Source organism: Citrus sinensis, chromosome 4 (genome assembly GCF_022201045.2).
Source record: "Citrus sinensis cultivar Valencia sweet orange chromosome 4, DVS_A1.0, whole genome shotgun sequence".
NCBI classification, from domain to species: Eukaryota; Viridiplantae; Streptophyta; class Magnoliopsida; order Sapindales; family Rutaceae; genus Citrus; species Citrus sinensis.
In genome coordinates, this window is record NC_068559.1 from 1,287,318 (window position 1) to 1,311,021 (window position 23,704).

The 23,704-nt window shown below is 35.7% G+C and overlaps 1 protein-coding gene across 3 annotated transcripts; it reads left to right on the top strand.

Moving 5' to 3' along the window:
* The first annotated feature begins 250 nt into the window (after positions 1-250).
* LOC102625759 (anaphase-promoting complex subunit 1) lies at positions 251-22,195 on the top strand. Of its 3 annotated transcripts, XM_006486239.4 has the most exons (37): positions 251-604; positions 740-803; positions 1,056-1,140; positions 1,465-1,748; positions 1,952-2,057; positions 2,163-2,323; positions 2,911-3,098; positions 8,583-8,652; positions 9,083-9,253; positions 9,473-9,960; positions 10,347-10,806; positions 11,208-11,546; positions 11,823-11,906; positions 12,362-12,454; positions 12,567-12,626; positions 12,784-12,882; positions 13,040-13,180; positions 13,506-13,586; positions 14,235-14,303; positions 14,431-14,502; positions 15,144-15,237; positions 15,317-15,399; positions 15,591-15,647; positions 15,784-15,861; positions 15,986-16,107; positions 16,198-16,358; positions 17,118-17,194; positions 17,271-17,384; positions 17,479-17,580; positions 18,181-18,321; positions 19,149-19,322; positions 19,646-19,709; positions 19,796-19,935; positions 20,196-20,341; positions 20,500-20,578; positions 20,742-20,840; positions 21,264-22,195. In XM_006486239.4, the coding sequence occupies exons 1-37, from the start codon at positions 375-377 to the stop codon at positions 21,657-21,659; spliced, it is 5,472 nt and encodes a 1,823-aa protein (XP_006486302.1). In that variant the 5' UTR covers positions 251-374; the 3' UTR covers positions 21,660-22,195. The 3 variants fall into 3 exon arrangements, with proteins under 3 accessions (XP_006486302.1, XP_006486303.1, XP_015388200.1); XM_015532714.3 differs by lacking the exons at positions 251-604; positions 740-803; positions 1,056-1,140; positions 1,465-1,748 and having other exon boundaries at positions 1,952-2,080; XM_006486240.4 differs by lacking the exons at positions 19,646-19,709; positions 19,796-19,935; positions 20,196-20,341; ... (1 more) ...; positions 20,742-20,840; positions 21,264-22,195 and adding an exon at positions 19,463-19,628.
* Positions 22,196-23,704: the final 1,509 nt, after the last annotated feature.

The following is a 23,704-nucleotide window of genomic DNA, read 5'->3' on the forward strand; positions in this document are numbered from 1 at the left end:
ATGACATGTAGTATAGATATATGGAACTTGTATCACTATGGTGCACGATTATAAATAAATTCACATAAATGATATTAGGCATTGATAAATTCATCATTTTATCATTTCAACAAGAATGGACATTTTTGATAGAAATAAACATAGGATGCCTTATTGATAAATTGTAATAAATTAGGGACCAGATATTATTAACCCATTTTCCCCAAAAAGAAAAAAGAAAAAAAAAAGTTTAAAAGCCCTAGGGTTTAAGCCCAAGCACCATACAAAAGAGAAAAAAAAGGCGGGACTCAAACGACTATAATTAATTTAATTTCTCCCACTACACACTTCACTTCACTTGCTCGGTAACAACTTCATATCAAATCGCCACCGACATGTCGGTTGGAGTTCGCCGCTTATCAGTTCTCGGCGAGTTCAAGCCGTTCGGCTTAATTGCCGAAGCTCTCGACGGAAAGCCGCCTGATAATCTAGCCGATAAGTACGATTACTTCCTCTTCGACCCCAAATTCGTCAGAGAGCGAGCCGAAGCCGATAATAATGGCGGCTGCTCCATCTCCGCGCCGAGCAACTGCAGTGATCACGAGCTTTTTATTAGAGGAAATCGGTAACTCTTCTTCTCAGCTTAATTTACTAAATGTAGCAAAAATGAATATTAATTTTCGAATTTCGTGTTAATTTTGCTCAAATCTACATTTAACTCCTTTGTAGTTGCAATAATTTAACTACTTCTATTGTATAGGATTATATGGACGACTGGTGCTCGAGTGTTTAAGAGGTTCACTTTACCTTCACAAGTTATCACGGTAAACATAATCAATTTTATTTTTAATACTTGTCTTTGCATATTGGTTAATGGAGCTGAGATTAATCATTTTTTAAGTTTTTATTAAATTTAAATCAGAAGAAGGTCAATTTGAGAAAGTTTTCTGTTGTTTATGTGATCTGAAACTGACTATTCAATTTCTATTTTATGTAGTGTCGATAGCATGATGTTGTAGTTTCTCTTTTATGATATATTTTATTTATTTTTGTGGCTATTTTTTTCTATGTTCTAGGTATGTTGGTGTCATATTGGTGATATTTCTGAAGCCCTTCTTTGTGTCTTACAAATTGAGTCGTTGACGATTTACAACACATCAGGTGAGCCGACTATAAAATGGTTATTCATAACTCAAATAAGCTTATAATTGATCCCAGTAGATAGTTTAACTGCCAAATATCCATTTTGAGGATTTTATCCTTTTAGTTTCAAAAATTATTTGGAAATGATGTCAAATTTGTTGAAGAGAAGGAAAATGTTGTCACAATTTATGACACCAATCTCATTTTACTGCACAATCCACGATTATACCTGCATCCTGTATCTACCGTTTTTAGTTTATCGAATATATTTTATGAGTTGATACAATAGCCTCGTTTCATATTGTAAAAGGAAATTGTGCTTCCATTCTTTTATTTGAACAGGTGAAGTGATATCCATTCCACTTCCTCGTACCATCACATCGATATGGCCTCTTCCATTTGGCCTGCTACTCCAGTCAATTGAAGGGAATTTTCCAGTGCATGCTCCTTTTCCATCATCAAGCCATTTGTTAGGTGCTCGTGATATACCCCGTCCAAGAAGGGAAATTGGGCACAGTCCACAAAATAATTACAGTTTACCAAGTTCCTTTAACCATAATATCAAAGGAGAAACAGTTTCCATGTCCTCACATCTGATTCTAAGTGATCTGCTGGAGGAACCACAGGTTGTATTTGTATTCTGTAGCTTCTGCAGCAGTTTCAAATTTTCTTTTCTTTCTTTGTGACTGCCTTGTTTCATGTGAATGTTGTATCTAACCTTTCCTGCTTTTGTGTAGCGTTAACACCTCCACCCCCCACCCCCCTTGTGTTGATTTTCTGATAAGTACCCTGTTTTATTGTTATTATTTTTATTTTGTTGAACTTTCAGTGTACATATATTGAAGAAAGAGGAAAACTGAATATAATGAGGGATTTTGATGAAAGAACAATTTGGACAAGTGATCAAATTCCTTTGATGGCATCATACAATAAAGGTTCATTTGATTACCTCTCAAAAGTAATTTGATTTCCCTGAACTCCTCCAGTCTACCCTCTTTGTTCCCAATTGGTAATGTTTGATCTCCTCATTTTGTTTGCAGGAAAGATGCAGCACTCTGTGTGGGTTGCTGAAGTTGTTAATTGTATCCCTGAAGTGGCAAGTGCTAGTTTGTCTGATGTAGTTCCAGCTGGTGTACTACCAAAACAATTTTTGTTCCGTCGAATATGGCAGGGTAAAGGAGCCCAGACATCTGCTTCTAAGGTCTCAATTATTTTTTAAATCTTTCACTTTTATTTTTCCTTTTAGTTTATAAATCTATGGGGAAGAATATTGAGCATATTTATCATTTGATGATTGATTTTTACTCTTACACGGATTGTTTTTGGATAGTGCACATCAGTTGCGCTTTTGTGTTTTGTGTCTGGTCTGCTTCATTATATCCCCAGCAAGGAATTTAGTTCAAAGATTCACTGAGGGTTTGGCAGACAATAGTTGGTTGACTTATTGGTGCATACTGGTTAAGTAAACCTTTTCAAATCATCCCATAGATTATGTTAGCAAGAATTCACATTCATTTTGGTTGTTAAAATTATTTTTTATTCTTCTCCACAAATTTCACTTTTGCATTTCTAACCTTCTTGAATCAGCTTTTAACACACTTCCATCATCACATATCCCTTGTTACACTGTTTCTTCTATCCAATGTGCATGTGATCTGAATGCGGTTATTGTTGAATTTTTGTTAATACCTGTAGTGCTTGTTTATTATAAGCGTGTGAGATAGTGTTATATAGTGTATGTTACCCTTTTTGGTTCTTGTGACTTTGAATGGCGGCAAAAACCTGCAGGTATTTTTAGCTACTGATGATGATGCAGCTCCTATAATTTGTCTTCTTCTTCAAGAACAAAAAAAGTTGTTGGCTTTAAGGCTTCAGTCTGTTGAAATAAATAATGAGATTCTCTTTGATATTAAACCTGACATGAGCTGGAGTATACCAGCAGTTGCTGCTGCGCCGGTCATAGTAACACGCCCAAGGTAGAGTTAAATTTTTTTCTCATTTCCTTATTTTCTATGTCTCTATGTGTGTGTCTATATATATATATATGAAAAAAATTTGGGAAAATATATCTTATTCATAGAAGTGGCAATCTTTATATTATATACTACTCTGACTAGGATATATAAGGAAGTTATAGGAAATTAAGAAAAATAAACCATACAAGGAAAGAATAAATATATTTACACAAAATTAGGCTACAATCTCTGACTTTCAACACTCCCCCTCAAGCTGGCTCGAAGATATCTATCATTCCTAGCTTGGAATTCAGTGATTGAAAGACCTGTTTTGATAATCCCTTGGTGAGAATATCAGCCATTTGCTTTTGAGTAGTAACATATGGAATGCATATCAGACCTCTCTCCAGCTTCTCTTTGATAAAGTGCCTATCAATCTCAATATGTTTTTTACTTATCATGTTGGACTGGATTATGAGCAATGCTAATGGCAGCTTTATTATCACAGTACAGTCTCATTAATGCAGCTTTCCACATCTTCAACTCTATTAGAAACATTCTCAGCCACATGGCTCACCTGAGCGTGTAGATGTTGGAAAAAACTCGCAAAACTAATCTTCCATATTATATTCCTCCTTTTCATATTATATTCCTCCCCTTGAAGAGAAGTTTTGGAGAAAAAAGGCTTAGTTTAAAAAAAAGTCACATCTATGGTGACAAAATATTTCGTAGTAAGAGGAATATAAGAGGCAGTTTAAACAGCTTCACCCCACAAATACTTTGGCACCCTCATAGTAAACATCAAAGATTGAGCAACTTCAAGTAAATGTCAATTTTTCCTTTTTGTCACTGCATTTTGTTGGGGAGTATCAACACAAGAGGATAGATGAACAATTCCATTCTTAGTCAAATAATTTGCCATCATAGAAGAAAAAAATTCCATTCCGTTGTCAGTTCAAAGCACTTATATTTTTACTTGAAATTGAGTTTGAACCATTTTATGGAAGATTTGAGAAGTTTTAGACACTTCAGATTTTTCTTTTAGTAAATACACCCAACACACTCCAGTATGATCATCAATAAAACTGTTAAACCACTTAGCTTCAAAAATATTGGCAAAACTGGGAAGACCCAATACATCACTATGTATAAGAGAGAAGGGTTGTAAAACTTTATAAGTTTGGGCAGGAAAATGAGAATGAGTACGATGATGTCCCTTTTATTCTTAGATAACATTGGGAACAACTTTAAATATGAAAAATTTGGGTGTCCTAATCTAAGATGCAACAAACTAATTTCATTCTCATTAGGCACTTGAGAAACAATTTTGTCAACTAAGGATAGACTAATCAAAGCTTCAGGCTCCTCTTCCAAATAATAAAGTCCATCCACCTCCTTAGCACTGCCAATCTTCTTCCCCATACACACCTAAAATTCTTAGTTGGAAGGAGAAAATTTAACCATATAGTTAAGGTCTTCTGTAAGTTTACTGACAGACCAAAGATTTCAAGACAAATTAGGGACATGCAACATTGATTTTAAAATCATTGTTTTGGAATCTGAAATTGAACCTTTTCCTGTAACTGAAGAAAGAGACCTATCAGCAATTTTCACCTTTTGTTTACTGGAAAGAGGAATGTAAGTAGAGAATAAGATGGACAAACCAGTCATATGATCGGTTGCCCCTGAATCAATGATCTAAGGGCAATAAGTATTTGAAGAGATATTGAAGGTATCTAGAAAATTAGCTGTTTGGTCTAGATTAGAAGAAGTTCTTTGACTCATGAACCTGACAAGTTGCTCAAGTTGTTCTGTAGCGAACAGATTTGATCCTTGATTCCCTGAGTTTGCATTAGTGTTATTAGTTGCAGCTTGAAAACCCTTTGAATTTTGTCCATAAGACTCGTTACCCTTCCCCGAGTTTTGTGGCCTTCCATGGAGATTCCAACAAAATTATTTGATATGTCTCGGGTAATGGCAATAATCACACTAAAGTTTATCCTTGTCATCTTTCTTCTTGCTAGTATTCATTGTTCACTTACAACGCTGAATTATCAGCACAATTAATCAAGGCAGAATTATCAGTATTAGGGCTGTTCATCATTACTTTTCTTCTACGTTCTTCCCTTCTCTCATATGCATAGACTTCTCTAATTGCAAGAAGAGGTTCTTTGCTAAGTACTCGTTCCCTTCCTTCATCCAAATCTGGATTCAAACCAGCCAAAACCTCAAACACCTTCTTCTTCTCGTGTAACCTCTTAAATTTTTTTACTGTCATCTCTACACTTCCATTCTCCATCATGGTACAAGTCCAATTCTTGCTATAAGCTCTTCATGATTTTGTAATATGTAGTCACTGTATCACTTCCTTGATTGGTTGATGAATACAACACTTAAGTTCGTAGAACTCTGCAGTATTTCCAAGATCAGAATATGTCTTTGTGACTGCATCCCATAAATCTTGTGTTGATGGTAAGAAAAGGAATGCCTGACTAACGTAAGGGCCCATTGAATCAATAAGCCATGAAATTATCATAGAATATGTCTTTGTGAGTTGTGACTGCATCCCATTAATCTTGTGTTGTTGGTAAGAAAAAGAACGCATGATAATGTAAGGGCCCATTGAATCATGATGGTAAGAAAAAGAACGCATGATAATGTAAGGGCCCATTGAATCATGATGGTAAGAAAAGGAACGCCTGACTAATGTAAGGGCCCATTGAATCAATAAGCCATGAAATTATCATAGAATTCTGTTCATCTTAGATTTTATGTGAAGGGTCATCAGCCTCTGGCATGTCTATTGAACCATCAAGATAGCCCATTTTCAACTTCACAGGTTGTGACCATTGCAGAAAGTTTTGGCCATTCAATTTGTGAGTTGTAAATCTGCAATAACGGATTGTCAACAGAATTATTGACTTGAACTTGCAGAAAGTTTGAACCATTTTATGGAAGATTTGAGAAGTTTTAGACACTTCAGATTTTTCTTTTAGTAAATACACCCAACACACTCCAGTATGATCATCAATAAAACTGTTAAACCACTTAGCTTCAAAAATATTGGCAAAACTGGGAAGACCCAATACATCACTATGTATAAGAGAGAAGGGTTGTAAAACTTTATAAGTTTGGGCAGGAAAATGAGAATGAGTACGATGATGTCCCTTTTATTCTTAGATAACATTGGGAACAACTTTAAATATGAAAAATTTGGGTGTCCTAATCTAAGATGCAACAAACTAATTTCATTCTCATTAGGCACTTGAGAAACAATTTTGTCAACTAAGGATAGACTAATCAAAGCTTCAGGCTCCTCTTCCAAATAATAAAGTCCATCCACCTCCTTAGCACTGCCAATCTTCTTCCCCATACACACCTAAAATTCTTAGTTGGAAGGAGAAAATTTAACCATATAGTTAAGGTCTTCTGTAAGTTTACTGACAGACCAAAGATTTCAAGACAAATTAGGGACATGCAACATTGATTTTAAAATCATTGTTTTGGAATCTGAAATTGAACCTTTTCCTGTAACTGAAGAAAGAGACCTATCAGCAATTTTCACCTTTTGTTTACTGGAAAGAGGAATGTAAGTAGAGAATAAGATGGACAAACCAGTCATATGATCGGTTGCCCCTGAATCAATGATCTAAGGGCAATAAGTATTTGAAGAGATATTGAAGGTATCTAGAAAATTAGCTGTTTGGTCTAGATTAGAAGAAGTTCTTTGACTCATGAACCTGACAAGTTGCTCAAGTTGTTCTGTAGCGAACAGATTTGATCCTTGATTCCCTGAGTTTGCATTAGTGTTATTAGTTGCAGCTTGAAAACCCTTTGAATTTTGTCCATAAGACTCGTTACCCTTCCCCGAGTTTTGTGGCCTTCCATGGAGATTCCAACAAAATTATTTGATATGTCTCGGGTAATGGCAATAATCACACTAAAGTTTATCCTTGTCATCTTTCTTCTTGCTAGTATTCATTGTTCACTTACAACGCTGAATTATCAGCACAATTAATCAAGGCAGAATTATCAGTATTAGGGCTGTTCATCATTACTTTTCTTCTACGTTCTTCCCTTCTCTCATATGCATAGACTTCTCTAATTGCAAGAAGAGGTTCTTTGCTAAGTACTCGTTCCCTTCCTTCATCCAAATCTGGATTCAAACCAGCCAAAACCTCAAACACCTTCTTCTTCTCGTGTAACCTCTTAAATTTTTTTACTGTCATCTCTACACTTCCATTCTCCATCATGGTACAAGTCCAATTCTTGCTATAAGCTCTTCATGATTTTGTAATATGTAGTCACTGTATCACTTCCTTGATTGGTTGATGAATACAACACTTAAGTTCGTAGAACTCTGCAGTATTTCCAAGATCAGAATATGTCTTTGTGACTGCATCCCATAAATCTTGTGTTGATGGTAAGAAAAGGAATGCCTGACTAACGTAAGGGCCCATTGAATCAATAAGCCATGAAATTATCATAGAATATGTCTTTGTGAGTTGTGACTGCATCCCATTAATCTTGTGTTGTTGGTAAGAAAAAGAACGCATGATAATGTAAGGGCCCATTGAATCATGATGGTAAGAAAAAGAACGCATGATAATGTAAGGGCCCATTGAATCATGATGGTAAGAAAAGGAACGCCTGACTAATGTAAGGGCCCATTGAATCAATAAGCCATGAAATTATCATAGAATTCTGTTCATCTTAGATTTTATGTGAAGGGTCATCAGCCTCTGGCATGTCTATTGAACCATCAAGATAGCCCATTTTCAACTTCACAGGTTGTGACCATTGCAGAAAGTTTTGGCCATTCAATTTGTGAGTTGTAAATCTGCAATAACGGATTGTCAACAGAATTATTGACTTGAACTTGTTTAATGTTGACACCAAAGCTGGATTCATTGACATCTGACATTTTTAATCAGATATTTAAAGTCACAGAACAAACCTTCCGAGGTCGGAAGGAATAGCATTCTTTCTTTAGGTGGGGAACCGATGAGAAGACTAACTGCCCGCAGCGCAAATGGTACCGTTCAAATTCCTTCTTCGCCCTGGCTTCGATGATCAACCCCTGGCACATTTAGGTTTTGATCTTCGGCCATCCTGGTCCTCAGGACCCAACACAATTCTTAGATATTTCCTTTTTAAGATGCAAAGGGTGTTGATACGTCCTATCCACATAGAAAGCTTACCCTCTTCCACACAGTCTGAAAAGCTGTTGACAAAAAGATGCCCAGAAACCTAACAAGAGCTTTGATACCATGAGAAAAAAATATTGAAAAGTATAATATACCTTATTCATAGAAGTTGCAATCTTCATATTATATACTGCTCTGACTAGGCTATGGAAGGAGTTATGGGAAATTAAGAAAAATAAACTAATCAAGGAAAGAATAAATATATGTACACAAAATTAGGCTACAATCTCTGACTTTCAACAATATATATGTTTTTTTTCGATAATGATTGTCATGCTTTTCTCAATTATTTTTCCAGAGTGAAAGTGGGACTACTGCAGTATACAGACATTGTTGTTTTGGCTCCAGACAACGCGCTTCTCCTTTATGTAAGCTGTATGCATAAGTGTCCTATCTATTAAGCTTCCCTCTGTTAGTTACGTATTTAAAACCTTCTCTTGAAGTCTAATGATAGTCAGCTGCATATACTTACTTTTCTCTTTATTAATATTTTCTTCAAAATAAAAAATTCTATTTTGGCAAGTTATGTTAATGTTATATTATTCTATAATTACTGACATTTATATTTAATCTATCTGCTATGATCTATTGCTTCAAACTCCAGTTCTAGGTTTCAGGACTAAGACAATTGTTGTCTTTTTGTCTACTGGACATTCATTTAGATATTGGATAATTTTCCTACACGACATGATATTTATGTTTTAAAATTTTTTTGGAAAAGTTTGCCTCCAAACATCCTTTTGTACTTCAATTCCCTTCTCTTGGTATGACTGTGGGATATGTATATCATAAATGCAGTCAGGAAAGCAGTGTCTCTGCCGATATATGTTGCCTTCTTCTCTGCATAAAGGCAATCTTTCACGTAGTTTAGAGTTCTCAGAAGCAGCTTCTGTCTCCCATGACTTGAAAATAATAGGACTTGCAGATGCCGTTGAGGGGCGTATCAATGTCATGGTAAACACTGGACAGGTATGCTAACTTGTAAATTAAGTATTACCAGTAAAATTTAATACTTTCTGGACCTTTTTTATGTCAAATGATTTTTTAAATTTCTTAAGTTGTTGCCATTCGAGTTACACTAACTTTACAAGTGTATTAACAGGGTTTGCACAAATGTTTCTATTTATGGGTGGTATTTGAATGATAGTAATTGTTGTGGTCTTAAGAACCTTTTGTTCTATTGTCCAGATATTCCGATGTGAGTTAAGGCAGAACCCTTCCTCTTCACTGACAAATGATTGCATCACAGCAATGGCTGAAGGGCTGAGTTCCAATTTCTATAATTATTTTCTTGTTCTTCTCTGGGGAGATAACAACTCTACTTACTTGTCAGAGGCAAGTTCTGATGTGGATTCAGAATGGAACTCTTTTTGTAGTATTATAATGCAAATGGGTCAAAAACCTAGTCTAATCTCCAAGCAGCACTTGAATTCAGCACCAGACTCATCTTGGGAGTTCCTTCTTAACAGTGATTTTCACAAGAATTACTGCAAATTTAACTTTATTGCTGGGATTTCTGGAACAAAACCTGCTGTGCTGGTACCGAATTCCTCCAGAAAAGAAGTAGATGGATCGCTAATCTTGAATGACTCATTTTACTCTGAGCTTTTCATGGTGTCTTTGGATTCCTTGCATTCGTTGTATGAGAGTCTAAAACTAGATACTCTTCGCAAACGGTAAGTAAATGCGTAATGCTGTGTAGAATTGTGTTGGTGGTGTTAAACTTGTGTACTGAAAAAATAAAATAAAATAATTGACGATTAGTACCTCCTAAATGTGAAGTGTAAACCTTTTCTTTTCCAAGCAAGCAATCTTTTTTTCCCTTTTTTCCTTCATGTGGTGGACCATGTGTTTTAACATACGTTAATGTATATTTGCACCAAACAGGTCCATGAATTTAACTTAATGGTATATTATTTTACTTTTACTGTTTGCTTTATGCACTTTGATTCAAATCGTTCCACACAGTTACCTGGAAATTGCTTGGAAATCTGCTTTCTTTTTGGTCAAATATATCTTTCAATTATTGTTCTTTTAATTTAAGACTTCAATTACCGAGTAGGGACTTGGAGCTGTTGGCAGTTCTATTGTGCAATGTTGCCAAGTTTCTGGGTGAGGAATACTATTTAGATCACTATATTCGTGATTTTCCTTGTCTTTCCAAGAAATTTGGGATGTCCATGGATTCTGTCTCCCAGAAAAATCCTCCCAGTTTGTTCAAATGGCTTGAAAACTGTTTGGAATATGGTTATAACTATGCAAATGTGAACGACCTTCCACCTTTAATTCGTAAAGATGAAAGTTCCGTGGTGAGCTGGGCACGGAAGGTAGTCTCATTTTATAGTTTGTTGTTGGGTGCTAAGCCGATAGGGAAGAAGCTCCCCTCTGGTGTTTTTTGCAACATAGCTCCTGGGTCATTCTGCAGTAATGAGGAGCTCACGGTGCTGGCAATGGTGGGGGAAAATTTTGGACTGCAGCAGCTTGACTTGCTGCCTTGTGGTGTATCTCTTCCGCTGCGACATGTAAGTTGGCTATGGTAACTTATGATTTATAAAAAGCTATGAGTGTCCTTTCTTTTAGCCTACGTTTTGTAATCTTTTCTAGCACTGGGCAAGGACTTATATATTGTTATAGCCTTGAATGTGTCTACCGGTTATTACTTCATATCACAATGAACTTACTCCAGTTTCATAAATTATTTTAGTCAAGAATAGATATAGGATGGGTTGAATATCTGATTTTTGTTTATTTTTGTTTTTTTAACTCTCTTTAAAAGTTAAGTTTACTTTCTTTTTTGCTGCACAGCTATTACTGGTGACGTGATCTTGGCAGTTGCATGTTTAACCCACAATGATTTCTATGTATCCAAATTTTGCATCTTAATTCAATATTCCAGCAACATGATTATTTCTGCTCTTCACAGGCATTGGATAAGTGCCGAGAATCTCCTCCAACTGACTGGCCTGCTGCTGCATATATTCTTCTTGGTCGAGAAGATTTGGCTTTGTCGTGCTTGGCGAATACATGCAAATCTAAGGAACTTGAAACCCAGACCAATGTGAATTTAATCTCTATGTCTACACCTTACATGCTACATTTGCACCCAGTGACAGTTCCTTCCATTGTCTCTGATACTAGTGGATTGGATAGCACCAAATTTGAAGATACAGATTCTGTTGATGGGTCCATGACTGATGGGATGGAGCATATCTTCGCCTCTGGCACACAGTTACGTTATGGTCGTGATCTACGATTGAATGAGGTATGTTTGGACCTTCTTTATTGAACCATTAGTGTTAAAATGGTGGAAAGTAACTTAAAAGGAATTAGTTGTTGGATTACCAGCAGATTCGTAAGGTTTAATCTGGATTAATGTTGAGTTGAATTCTTGCGATTTAGTAGAACTTATTAATTGGGTCTTTAAAATACTGCCTGTTTATTCACATCTCGGACCTCATTTAGTTGTGCTGGAATATTTTCTTGAAATTCAACTATCTTCTGTATATATATAATTTTTATGTATTTGAACTTATAATAGGTTAGACGTGTTTTGTGCTCTGCAAGACCAGTAGCTATTCAAACATCTGTGAGTCCTAGTGCTACCGATCAGGACCTGCAACAGGTATACCATCATTTTTATTCCCTTACTTACAATTGAAAAATCCAGTCTGTTATTCCTTGGAAAATTTTTAAGTTCAAAGATCCCTGATGGACCTTAACGGTTTTTATATCCTTGGACTTCTAATTGACGCCAGCCCTAGCAAAATATGTCTATTTAACAAGCAGATCGTAGCTATTGGATTAGGAGCGTAGACAATAGATGCCTTCTTTTTTAATCTGCATTTGGTATATTTAGTTTGTGCATAATAGCATAACAAGGATCTTACATTGTGGACACATTTAAAGAGCATCAAACTGCACTGAATATGTATCTATGCTATGTTCTTACAGAACCTTCGTATTTCTTTTTGTGTTAAATAAAAATTCTGGCTACCTTAGTTTTCCTACTTAATATGTATCTTTGTTCCAAGTTTACATTGTTTTATTTTATCACTTCCTCTACTTTGTTATATAAAGGCTCAGCTATGGCATCTTGCTCAAAGGACCACTGCACTTCCTTTGGGCCGTGGAGCATTTACTCTGGCTACAATAAATACTCTTTTAACTGAGGTACCATCATTCCTAACTGTAAAAATTTATTTTCTTTGGAGAAAAGTTTCTATTTATATTTATTGGTTGAAGACATATTTCACTTTCTAACAACTCTTGTGATTTTATGTAGGCTTTTACAGTCCCAAAGCTTGTTTTAGCAGGTCGGTTGCCTGCCCAACAAAATGCAACTGTATGTCCATATCAAATTTGTGTAATGATATACTGATTTTTTGTTCTTCTTTGCTCAAAGGTGTCCTTTGATTCAAATTAAATGTAACAAGTTCCTAGGAATTGTAAAAACTCTTACCATTCCTTTTCTTCAACTTTACTTATCTTACACCTCATAGGTTAATCTGGATCCAAACATAAGGAACATACAAGAACTTAAATCCTGGCCAGAGTTTCACAATGCTGTTGCTGCTGGACTAAGACTGTCACCCATTCAGGTGTTTCTTTATTCTTAAGATCTTACGTACATTTTGTAAGATGGTGCATAAATGTTCCCACAAGCCACCCCCCACGGCCGTTTTCCCTTAATAATATGCTTATGTCATATGATTATTATTGACTTTTCTGTGATAAACTTAATCCTTTCATTTCCAGGGGAAAATGTCAAGAACGTGGATAATGTATAACAAACCTGAAGAGCCAAATATTACTCATGCTGGACTCCTCCTTGCACTAGGATTGCACGGACATCTGCGTGCTTTAACAATTAGTGACATATACAAGTACTTTTATCAGGTTTTATACTCTGGCTCTTTCTTCTTGTTATTATGGACTGTAATAATGTAATTTGTTCATTTATCTAGAGTTTGAAAAAAATATTATTGTTAAGATTACTCTAAAAATTTATATATTTGCTTTGCTTGGCCTGTATGTCTCTGAGCTGCTTGTGTTGTTATTTGATTGCTTTAGGATTTTCAGTCAAGCACCTTTCTTGGTGAAAATTTCCATGATTCTCTTGAATTTTGCATATGGGATATACTTCTTTTTGCCATTATTTGTAATTTCTTATTCTTTCTGATCTCAGCGCTTCTTTAACTTTGCTGATGCTTTTGTGTTATAGGAACATGAAAGCACAGCTGTTGGATTAATGCTTGGACTGGCAGCTTCTTATAGAGGGACCATGCAACCAGTAATATCAAAGGTTACAAAACATTGTTGCTTATGTTGTTGCCTACCCTTTTGCTTTACATTTCCTTTCTTTTTCATTATCAAGAAGCATAAATCACATATGAATAACTATTCTACTTATGTATTTTTCCTTTTGATTTTGTTTGACTTCCTATATTACGTATATTAATTTAATTCCTATTGCAGATATGTAAATTAGTGGCGCATAATTCCCTACAGATATTTTATGCTATTTGAACTTGTAGTATAGGTTCTTTTGTCATTTTGATTTTTGAGGAATTGAACATGACTTCAAGCTAACCAGAAAATATTCTCTGACTAGAAGTTATGGATATTTATTTGTTATTGACTTATTGTAATATTTTTGAACAGTTGTTCTTGTTCATGATTTAATGAATTCCTTCTTAATGGATGGATATATTAGTATGTGTCCCTTTCTACATTTAGTTTTAACTTATTATCTTATTTCGTGACAGTCCCTTTATGTTCATAATATTGTTTGATTAGAAGCTATAGATATTTATTTGTTATTGACTTATTATAATCTTTTTGAACAGTGTTCTTGTAAATGATTTAATGTAATTCCTTCTTAATGGATGGATATATTAGTATGCGTCCCTTCCTACGTGTAGTTTTAACTTATTATCTTATTTCATGACAGTCCCTTTATGTTCATATACCTGCCAGGCATCCATCATCAGTAGAGCTGGAAGTACCAACAATTCTGCAGGTCTGCTGTTATTGTTCATATGCCCTTTTTCAGATGTGTGCACATGCTTTTACACTATCAGTACAAAAATTACAGTGATTTTCCTAATTGTAATACTGATAACAACTCTCTTGTTATGATTCTCCAGTCAGCAGCGTTGATGTCAGTGGGACTTCTTTATGAAGGATCGGCACACCCGCAGACAATGCAAATCCTTTTGGTATATTGTTTTTCCAGTTTGCTTGTTGATTGGCTCAATGTTCCTTTTATAGTTTTATTCTGCTTATGTGGTTAAAGTAACATCATTGTTTATCGTAATGGGGAATGTCAATGATATATGTGAAAAGTGAAAACGTACCCATAAATCCGGTGTGGATCAAATTACAGCTAACTGTTTGTAGTGCTCAAACATTCTAATGATGTATAACATTTAGACTAATCAGGTCATTTGCGTAATCCTACTGATGTTTGTTAATCAGTCGAAGCATTTTGTACTTAGAATAGCCATGGCTAGCTTGGTGCCAAGGATTTTTGTGAATGAGTGATCTGAAATACAAAATTAGGAATTGAAACAATGAAATTTTTCATTTCTATAGTCTTGTTTATTTTATTCTACTCAAGTGGAGTGTGAACATCATAGGGAACCTAATTGATATATATTCTTGGTGAGAAAATTCAGTTGATCTGTAGTTTTTACTTAGTAGCTACCAAGATCAATATGTATCATTTTCATTCTTACATGTAGAATATTGTAAATATGGTATGCAACAAGATTTATGCAGCGTTGTGGGGTTTAATTCTCCAAGATTCCTCATTATTATCCATTGCCTTGTAGTTGACCTTGTCTATTATATGTCGCAGGGTGAAATAGGCCGCAGAAGTGGAGGTGATAATGTTCTTGAAAGGGAGGGTCATGCTGTTTCTGCAGGATTTGCGTTGGGCCTTGTTGCATTGGGTACAAGTGGTCTGGTATTTGCATTAGTTAAATTTTTGTGAGGCGGTCATCTTAGCTAATCATTATATGTTAACTGAAGGTCGAGGAGAAGATGCACTTGGTTTTACGGACACTTTGGTTGGTCGATTGTTCCACTATATTGGTGGCAAAGAAGTTCATAATGTATGTTGACTTCATGTTTACTTCTATTAATTCTCGATTTATTCTGGGTGTGCAACTTGTTTCCTTATTTCAACTTTTACAATAGCTGCACATTCTCTTTCCGAAATGTCATGTTATAAGAGCAGCACAATCTCAAAATATCTACTTAATTTTACTTTACTGAATTATTTCTGTCCTGAATTTCTTGCCAGGAAAGATCACACTTCTTGTCACTATCAGCAGATGAGCACAACCGTTGTGCTGGGCAGGTTGTCTGAGCTAATTTTGAATTATTCTATCTTTCCATATTTTCAATGTTGTGTCTGGAGCAAGAATTCTTGACATAAGTTTATCCCCATAGTAATTGATATTCAGATTCATTTCTTGGGAACCGATGTTTTGTAGATGATGGATGGAACCATGGTCAATGTTGATGTCACTGCACCTGGCGCTATAATTGCTCTTTCTTTAATGTTCTTAAAGGTAACGTGGCTACTCAGTTTATTTTGTTTGTAATTTCTGTAATATTAGTTTGTGACTGTTCATACACATAGAATACCTCCAAATTTGACAGATTTTCTCACATGGTGTTATTTATTAATTACAGACTGAATCAGAGGCGATAGTATCTAGGCTTTCCATTCCAAATACACATTTTGATTTGCAGTATGTGAGGCCTGACTTCATAATGCTTCGTGTAATTGCTCGGAATCTGATCATGTGGAGCAGGTAATTCTGGTCAGATTAACCAGTCTGACAATTGAAGCTTCCTCTATTTAGACACTTTTCGAACCGAGTCAATGAGCTTTTCTGTTTCAGGGTCTACCCATCTGAAGATTGGATTCAGTCCCAGATTCCTGAAATTGTCAAAAGTAATGTCGAAGCCCTTAGAGATGATACTAGTGACGTTGATGAAATGGATGCAGAAACATTTGTCCAAGCATATGTCAATATAGTGGCTGGGGCATGTATTTCTCTTGGTATGTTATTTCTTCAGATTTATCTACTAAATGTAACATTGAGTTTTGTCCCCTCCTGTAATTAATATGTCAAACACCTAAAGCATCTCTCCTGGTGTAATCTAGTGAGGAATCTTCTTATCTAGAATTAGTTGTTGTGTTGTTCAAAAAGAACAAGATGATTGAAGCATGCCATGAAAACTTATGAATATAAATATATATGAAAATTTTAATTACTAAAAACTTCACAAAATTTAGAGAAATACACACAGACACACACAATGATTCTAGTTATCTAAATTTTGGGTCAGATTTGTGCTTGATTTTCTAGTTGCCTGGTACTGAATTTTTCATGGTTGAAGCTATAACATTAATTCGATTTCCTGATGCTCTGTTGATTATGATGCATCTATTTCAAGGATTTTTCAAAGAGATTCTTGGTTTCCTAATGAACAAAGTTAGCTTCAGAGTTGTAGTTGGAGCAAAAGAATAAATAAAGAAATGGCATTTGCATGGTACATTTTGACGGGGCTAGAAACGTTGGAATTATGTGAACCTACACTCACATCCTTTTCTTGGGATATATATCGTATTTAACATGCTGTTTCTATTTTAATTAGAACTCCTACTTTACCGAACATTACCTCAGGTGCATGTTTAGTTGCTTTCCTTGTATTTTCAATTTAATTTTGCATCAAATTATTATTATTTAAATTGATGCTATTTATTTTGTAGCAAATATACCGATGATCCACTATGTTCATCCTTAATCATGGGCAGGGTTGAGATTTGCTGGTACAAAGAATGCAAATGTGCAGGAGTTACTCTATGGATATGCAGTCTACTTTCTAAATGAGGTCTGTATACAAAATGATGCTACTCAATATATGCTCACCGCTTCCTAGTGAAAATTATCCACTTTAACGGTTGCAGATCAAGCCTGTTTTTGCTACAAGAGGGAATGCCTTTCTAAAGGGATTGTCTCGCTATGTCGATCGGTGCACATTAGAAATATGTCTTCACCTAGTTGTTCTTTCATTGTCTGTGGTATGTAAAAACATAGTCATTTTTCCAATTTGTCCTCCGTTCAATGTACTGTTGTGGCTGAGTTTCTTTTATGGATATTGTCCATTCGGAACAGGTTATGGCTGGTTCTGGACATCTACAAACCTTTCGGTTATTAAGATTTCTCCGTGGTCGAAATTCTGCAGATGGGCATGCAAGTTACGGTATTCAGATGGCAGTAAGTTTTTCCATACGTTATCATGAGGTCTTATGCATTTGTGAAGTTTTTGATAGTCTAATGATTTCTTTAGAACATATCAAAAAATTAAGATTTTGAGTCGAATTACCAAATCATGTAATAAATATTGGAAGAAATAGATAATGACAAAGTTGAAAGGATTGTCATTGTTGATTCTATGATATTTAATTGTACAGTTTGCCTAATTAGATTGGCCTGCCAAATGTCTTAATTGGCTGCTTAGTTTATGTTAATGGAGGCTTTTTAAATGCCACTTTCATCCATTAAATCACGAGCAAAGCCTAAGTTGACAATTAAAGTTAATTAAATCTTGTATCATGTAATCCATTGATGATTTCAAACCTTTGAAATATTTAAATGTTGCTGATCACACAATGGTTGTTGCCTTCACCCTTAAACTAATTTGATTGTGTTTCATCATCATATGAGAGGAATTAATTCATGTAAGCTTGAGATGGATGCCACCATGTTTATGGGCATCCATTTGGGATACATGCAGTTGAGAAATAAGTTACATAACTATTTTTGCCTTTCAACAGTCCAATGTTCCTCATAACTTTTATTCTGCACTGCTTGTAGGTAAGTTTAGCCATTGGTTTCTTGTTTCTTGGGGGTGGAATGCGGACATTTTCAACAAATAACAACTCTATAGCTGCTTTATTTATTTCTCTTTATCCACGCTTGCCCAGTGGACCAAATGACAACCGCTGCCACCTTCAGGTATGCTAAAAGCAATATTTATGTCATGTGAAAGGTATAACTATGTTCACAGGAATCTGGTTACTGAGAATCAACAAGTTACATATCATGAATATACATTGTGAATCAGGAACTCAAATGATAAAGCACCAGTACTATACAAACGTCATTATTTGGATTCGTAACTATTTCTTCCATGTTCCCCTAAGCTGGAAACTTGTGAATGTGCAACTCCATCCATTCATATGCAAAAGTGAATGTTTGGATTGTAACTTAATTTTAATCAGATATAAAATGCCTATTTTAAGCATTGAGTGGAGAAAACAAACATGTTAAAAATCCAAATAACAGAAATATAACTCATGTGCAGTATTAGGTCCTAAAAACAAACAACCCCTTGGTGTTGGTATATCACGGACATCACAATCCCTAGCTATTCTACATGAAAGTTTCCACTTTGAAAATATATATCTGGTTGTGCTCCCCTGATTCCAAGAATTAGAAACGTACCCCTTTCCTTTTTCAGTCATGGAGTGGCACAAATAGGTCAAGTCCTCAACAGAGTACTCAAGTGTTCCCCCCCCCACCCCCCCCCCCCTTCCTCCTCCTCCTCCTCCTCCTCCTCCTTCAAGAAACTACTCAAGAGCATTTGATTCTGAATAATTACACGATTATTTTTCCCATTTCCCAGTGATCATGATTAGTTTAATTGGTGTCGGTTTGGACTGGTTACTCTGTAAAGATCAAATAAGAAATATAAGAATCATTATCTGTTTTGCCTGTGAAAATGGTGTCTGATGACCTGTTATTCATTTAGTATCTTGCCTTAATTGACTGTAATTTTTCAGGCTTTCAGGCATTTGTACGTACTTGCAACAGAGGCTCGCTGGATTCAGACTGTTGATGTTGACACTGGTCTCCCTGTGTATGCCCCTTTTGAAGTTACTGTCAGGGAAACTGAACATTATTCAGAAACAAGTTATTGTGAAGTTACCCCCTGTATTCTGCCAGAACGTGCTATAGTAAGTTATGCAGATTTTGGAATAAATTATTTAGACAGTTTCACCACAACCTTCTGTTTTCACCATTGTAATGTGAAAATGGGAAGTTCTCTTGGAATAGTCAGGATTTGATTGGATCTCGATCCACTTCTTCCACACAGGCATAGCACACGGGTATTCACAGATACACACAAGCACATGCACACACGTGAGAAACAGAGAGAAGGGTAGGCAAAGTTTCTGATTTGAAGGAACTTTGTCTATTAAAGCCATTATCATGAGTATCCTTATACATGCACATAAGCAACTACAACATGGTGTGATGACTTATTTACTGCTTGCAGTTGAAGAGAGTTTGTGTTTGTGGCCCTCGATACTGGCCTCAAGTAATAGAGCTTGTTCCTGAAGGTTAGTGGATTCTGGCACTTCACTTCTATTATCTAATGTGAATTTTAGATGATCCTTATTATTCCAAATTTGTCATAATTCAACAGATAAACCTTGGTGGAGCTATGGTGACAAGAATGACCCATTTAATTCAGGTGTTCTCTATATCAAACGGAAGATTGGAGCATGTTCATATGTGGATGACCCTGTGGGGTGTCAGTCCTTGCTATCACGAGCAATGCACAAGGTCATAATTCCATCATATTGTCTTTGTTTTCTTATTTATTGGGAACCCTTACCTCCAGTCCTCCACTCTCACTAATTATAATCAAAACCTTTCCCATTCTTCCCTCACCAACTATTATTTTAGTGCAATTTGGATCCCAAAACCTCTTGTACATGTACAGGAGAGTGAACCAACTAAGCTAGTTATTGCTTGTATTATATTTTATAACGGCCAGGCTCATTCCAGTGCTTACCGTATATTTCACTTTGTCCTTGATCCAGGTGTTTAGTTTGACATCCGATCCTAGTACTAATGACAAAAGTGGACTTGGTTCTGTTGCTGTTGATCAATTGGTTAGTACCTTCTCCTCTGATCCTAGCTTGATTGCGTTTGCACAACTCTGCTGTGATCCTTCCTGGAATAGCAGGCAAGTATCTAGTTCACCCATTTTCAGAATCCTCTTCGTGATTATTAAGCAATTTGCACGGTTAAATATCTGGAATGTCAAAATTATTTATGCAAAGAGTATTAATTTCTTTCCATTGTTGTAACCTGTGGCTCTGCAATTCATCAAACATTTTGCAGATCTGATGGTGATTTCCAGGAATTCTGCTTACAAGTATTATTTGAGTGTATAAGCAAGGATAGACCAGCTCTTTTGCAGGTAATGTTTAAGTTGGAAAGTAATTCCCACTCTCTACATGGTCTCATAATTACCTGCTACACAATGCAATGAATTAACTGATTATCATACAAAGGGGTATTGTCGTGTAAATCAATTGACAACTTTTCTGGCATTCATTGAGATTTTGCTTATTGATGTCTAGGTCTATCTGTCGTTGCACACAATGATAGGATCAATGGTTGATCAGGTTATCAATGGTCATGTTGTTGTAGGTGACTCACTCAATATCTCCAATTTGAAGGTCAGTTTTGGTATCCCTATCACTATTTTTCTATTACAGGATCCAGTCTCCTCTTCTGGAAATTAAGATAATTTGGTGATTTGTGCTTTAATAATTAATTTCTACCTTATCAGTTGACAAGAACGGAAGTAAATTATTCAAGTTTTTTTTCCCCTTGTCAGTTCCTTAAAACTTAAAACAACTATTTTCTCTTTTATAATTTCAAAAATGACTAAGGTGTTTCCATTGAAATGCTGGACGTTATTTGTACCTAAACATCCTTTTGTTTAGTTGTTAGAGTTTACGAGTTGGTCGCAGTTAGGCAAATGCATGATGTCTGAGATGGATCAGTTAGTTGATGAGAAGATATGGATAACGTCTGTTGCAAAATCAATTTCTGAATTACGTACTAATAAAAGTATCCCCACCCATTTCTCGGTGCAGCTTGCACTAGCCTACATTGATGCTCAGTTGAGTGGAAAATTGACTACCTCAAAAGGTGGCATTGTTCAATCTAAGTTCATGGGGTCGGTTAGAAAGCGAGTGGAAGAGCTTCTAAATTGTTCAAATGGATTACAAAATCACTTTAGCAACTACTTGACCTCTGGGAAGTGGCCTGATGATGAATCCCAGGGAGATAAGAATTCAATACTTCTTTCGTGGTATCTCAAGTGGTTTCGTGTACCACCTCCTTCTGTAATCAAGACAGCAGCGGAGAAAATAAAGCCGAAGCTTGTTTCATCGTCTTTGGTTCCCTTCTTGCGTTTGTTGTTCCCCACCACTCACATCAATGCTATCGATGAGATTGATAAGTTTTTATCTTTACAAGTCTGCCAATGAAGCAGTGAGTTGTCGCTTCTTATGAAATGGTTGTAGTAACTAGTGCGCTTGTTGTTACGGCTTCTTGTTGAATGGCTGTGCGAAGTGCAAAAGCAAAGGAAGCAATGACTGATATATCCACAGTGACTCTGCATGGAATGGGAGCATTCTGCTTCAAACTAGCAAATTTCCAGCGGCTACAAGCCGAACCTGCAAGGGTTGCCTCGTTGGCGGTTGGCAATTTTCGCACTTATATGTTGTACAATTAATGTGGTTGATATATGTACAAGATATGTTGGGTCACAGGTTAAAACGAGACTTGCGAGGGTCCATGGGTCGCATTAGCACGGCCCACCATGTGATGGGTTGCACTGTGCCATGCTCAAATTTGTTTTGTTAGGCCGTAATATAGGAGCCCATATGTGCCATTCTCAGGCTATGCCCAAAAAGGTCTTGCAACTTTTTTTTAAGAGGGTGTGCCTGAGGTGCCTTTTTAAGTTTACATGCCTTGTGTGTTTTGTTTAAACTCACATGTTTAATATGTCTTTTTAAGATCATGTGTGCTTTGTTTAAGTTTACATACCTGGCATGCTTTTGGACATCCAAACGAAGCAAACGATTAGTTATGGTAATAGACGAGGCAACTTGTATTATTTATAGATGACATCAACAAATACTGGAAAACTAAGCCCCACATTAGTAGCAGATAATTTCATGAAAAAAAGAAAATCAGAAATTTGGTTATGGCATAGACGTTTAAGGCATGTGTCATTTGGTTATTTAAAAAAATTATTTCTTAGTTTGTTTCTAAAATTTGATGTTTGTAACTTTAAATGTGATATTTGTGAACTTTCAAAAAGCCATTAAACTACTTTTCCATAGTCTTTAAATAAGAATCTAGTTTTTTTCATGGTAGTACATTCTTATGTATAGGGACCAGTTAAAGTTTCTACAATTTGAAGAGTTCATTGGTTTGTTACATTTATTGACGATTATAGCAGAATGATATGAATTTTTTTTTTAATGAAATCAAAAGACAAAGTAAACTTTTTATTTTAAATATTTCATAAGATGGTAACGACTCAATTTCATATACAAATTCAAGTTTTACGTACTGATAATAGAGACGAGTATATGAGTACAACAATTCAACAGTTTTTTAAATCACAAGGAACTGTCCACCAAATCACTTGTGTGGGGACACTCTAACAAAATGGCATTGTTGAACGAAAAAACACACATTTAGTATAAGTTGTTCGAGCATCATTAATCCGGGGCCACATGCCACTATCTTATTGGGGAGAAGTACTAGCATCCGTAGCATGGCTCAGTGGTTATTTCTAGAGAAGATAATGACTTTCGCCCGGAGATGGCAAAACCATCGTCCATTCTACCGCATGAAGGGCAATCTTCTGTAGAAATCTCTCAATATGGTAACCCCATGCTAAATAATGTGATTGTTACCAACACAAAACATGTCGATCCTAGCCACAATAATACGCTTGCTAACAACTACAAAGCAGCTAATTTTACACAACATGCTAATCCTAGCCAGAATAATTCCTTAGCTCCTAATGCATTTGTTAATGCACTGTAATTTTCTCCTGACATACCATAAAGTTATCCTAATGCATCATCTTTTGACAACATGCACTACCAGTTGCCACAGCAAAATGGGTTCTTAAAAATTGCTCAACCAAATAATAATGTGATTGCCATGAATGGTGAGCTTCAAGCATTCGCTATGATTATGGAATTACTTAATGTTCTAACACCTCTACTACAATCCTTAGTATATCCTTTCAAGTTCAGCTATGCAAGAAATGATCCTTTGGGGATGCCTACATTACCAGAGATCCAAGACAATTTTTGAAGCTTCATTACACCTCCAAGATGATCATTTGCGTGCTTTTAAAGACATATTTGTTGTAATTATATATTTATGTTCTTTTTGTTCCTTGCATATCTTATTATATGTTGATTTCCTTTATGATTCTAGTGACCTTGATTTTTCTCCCTACACATATGTTGCTTGACCTAGAATATTTAGAAAGGAGGCAAACACA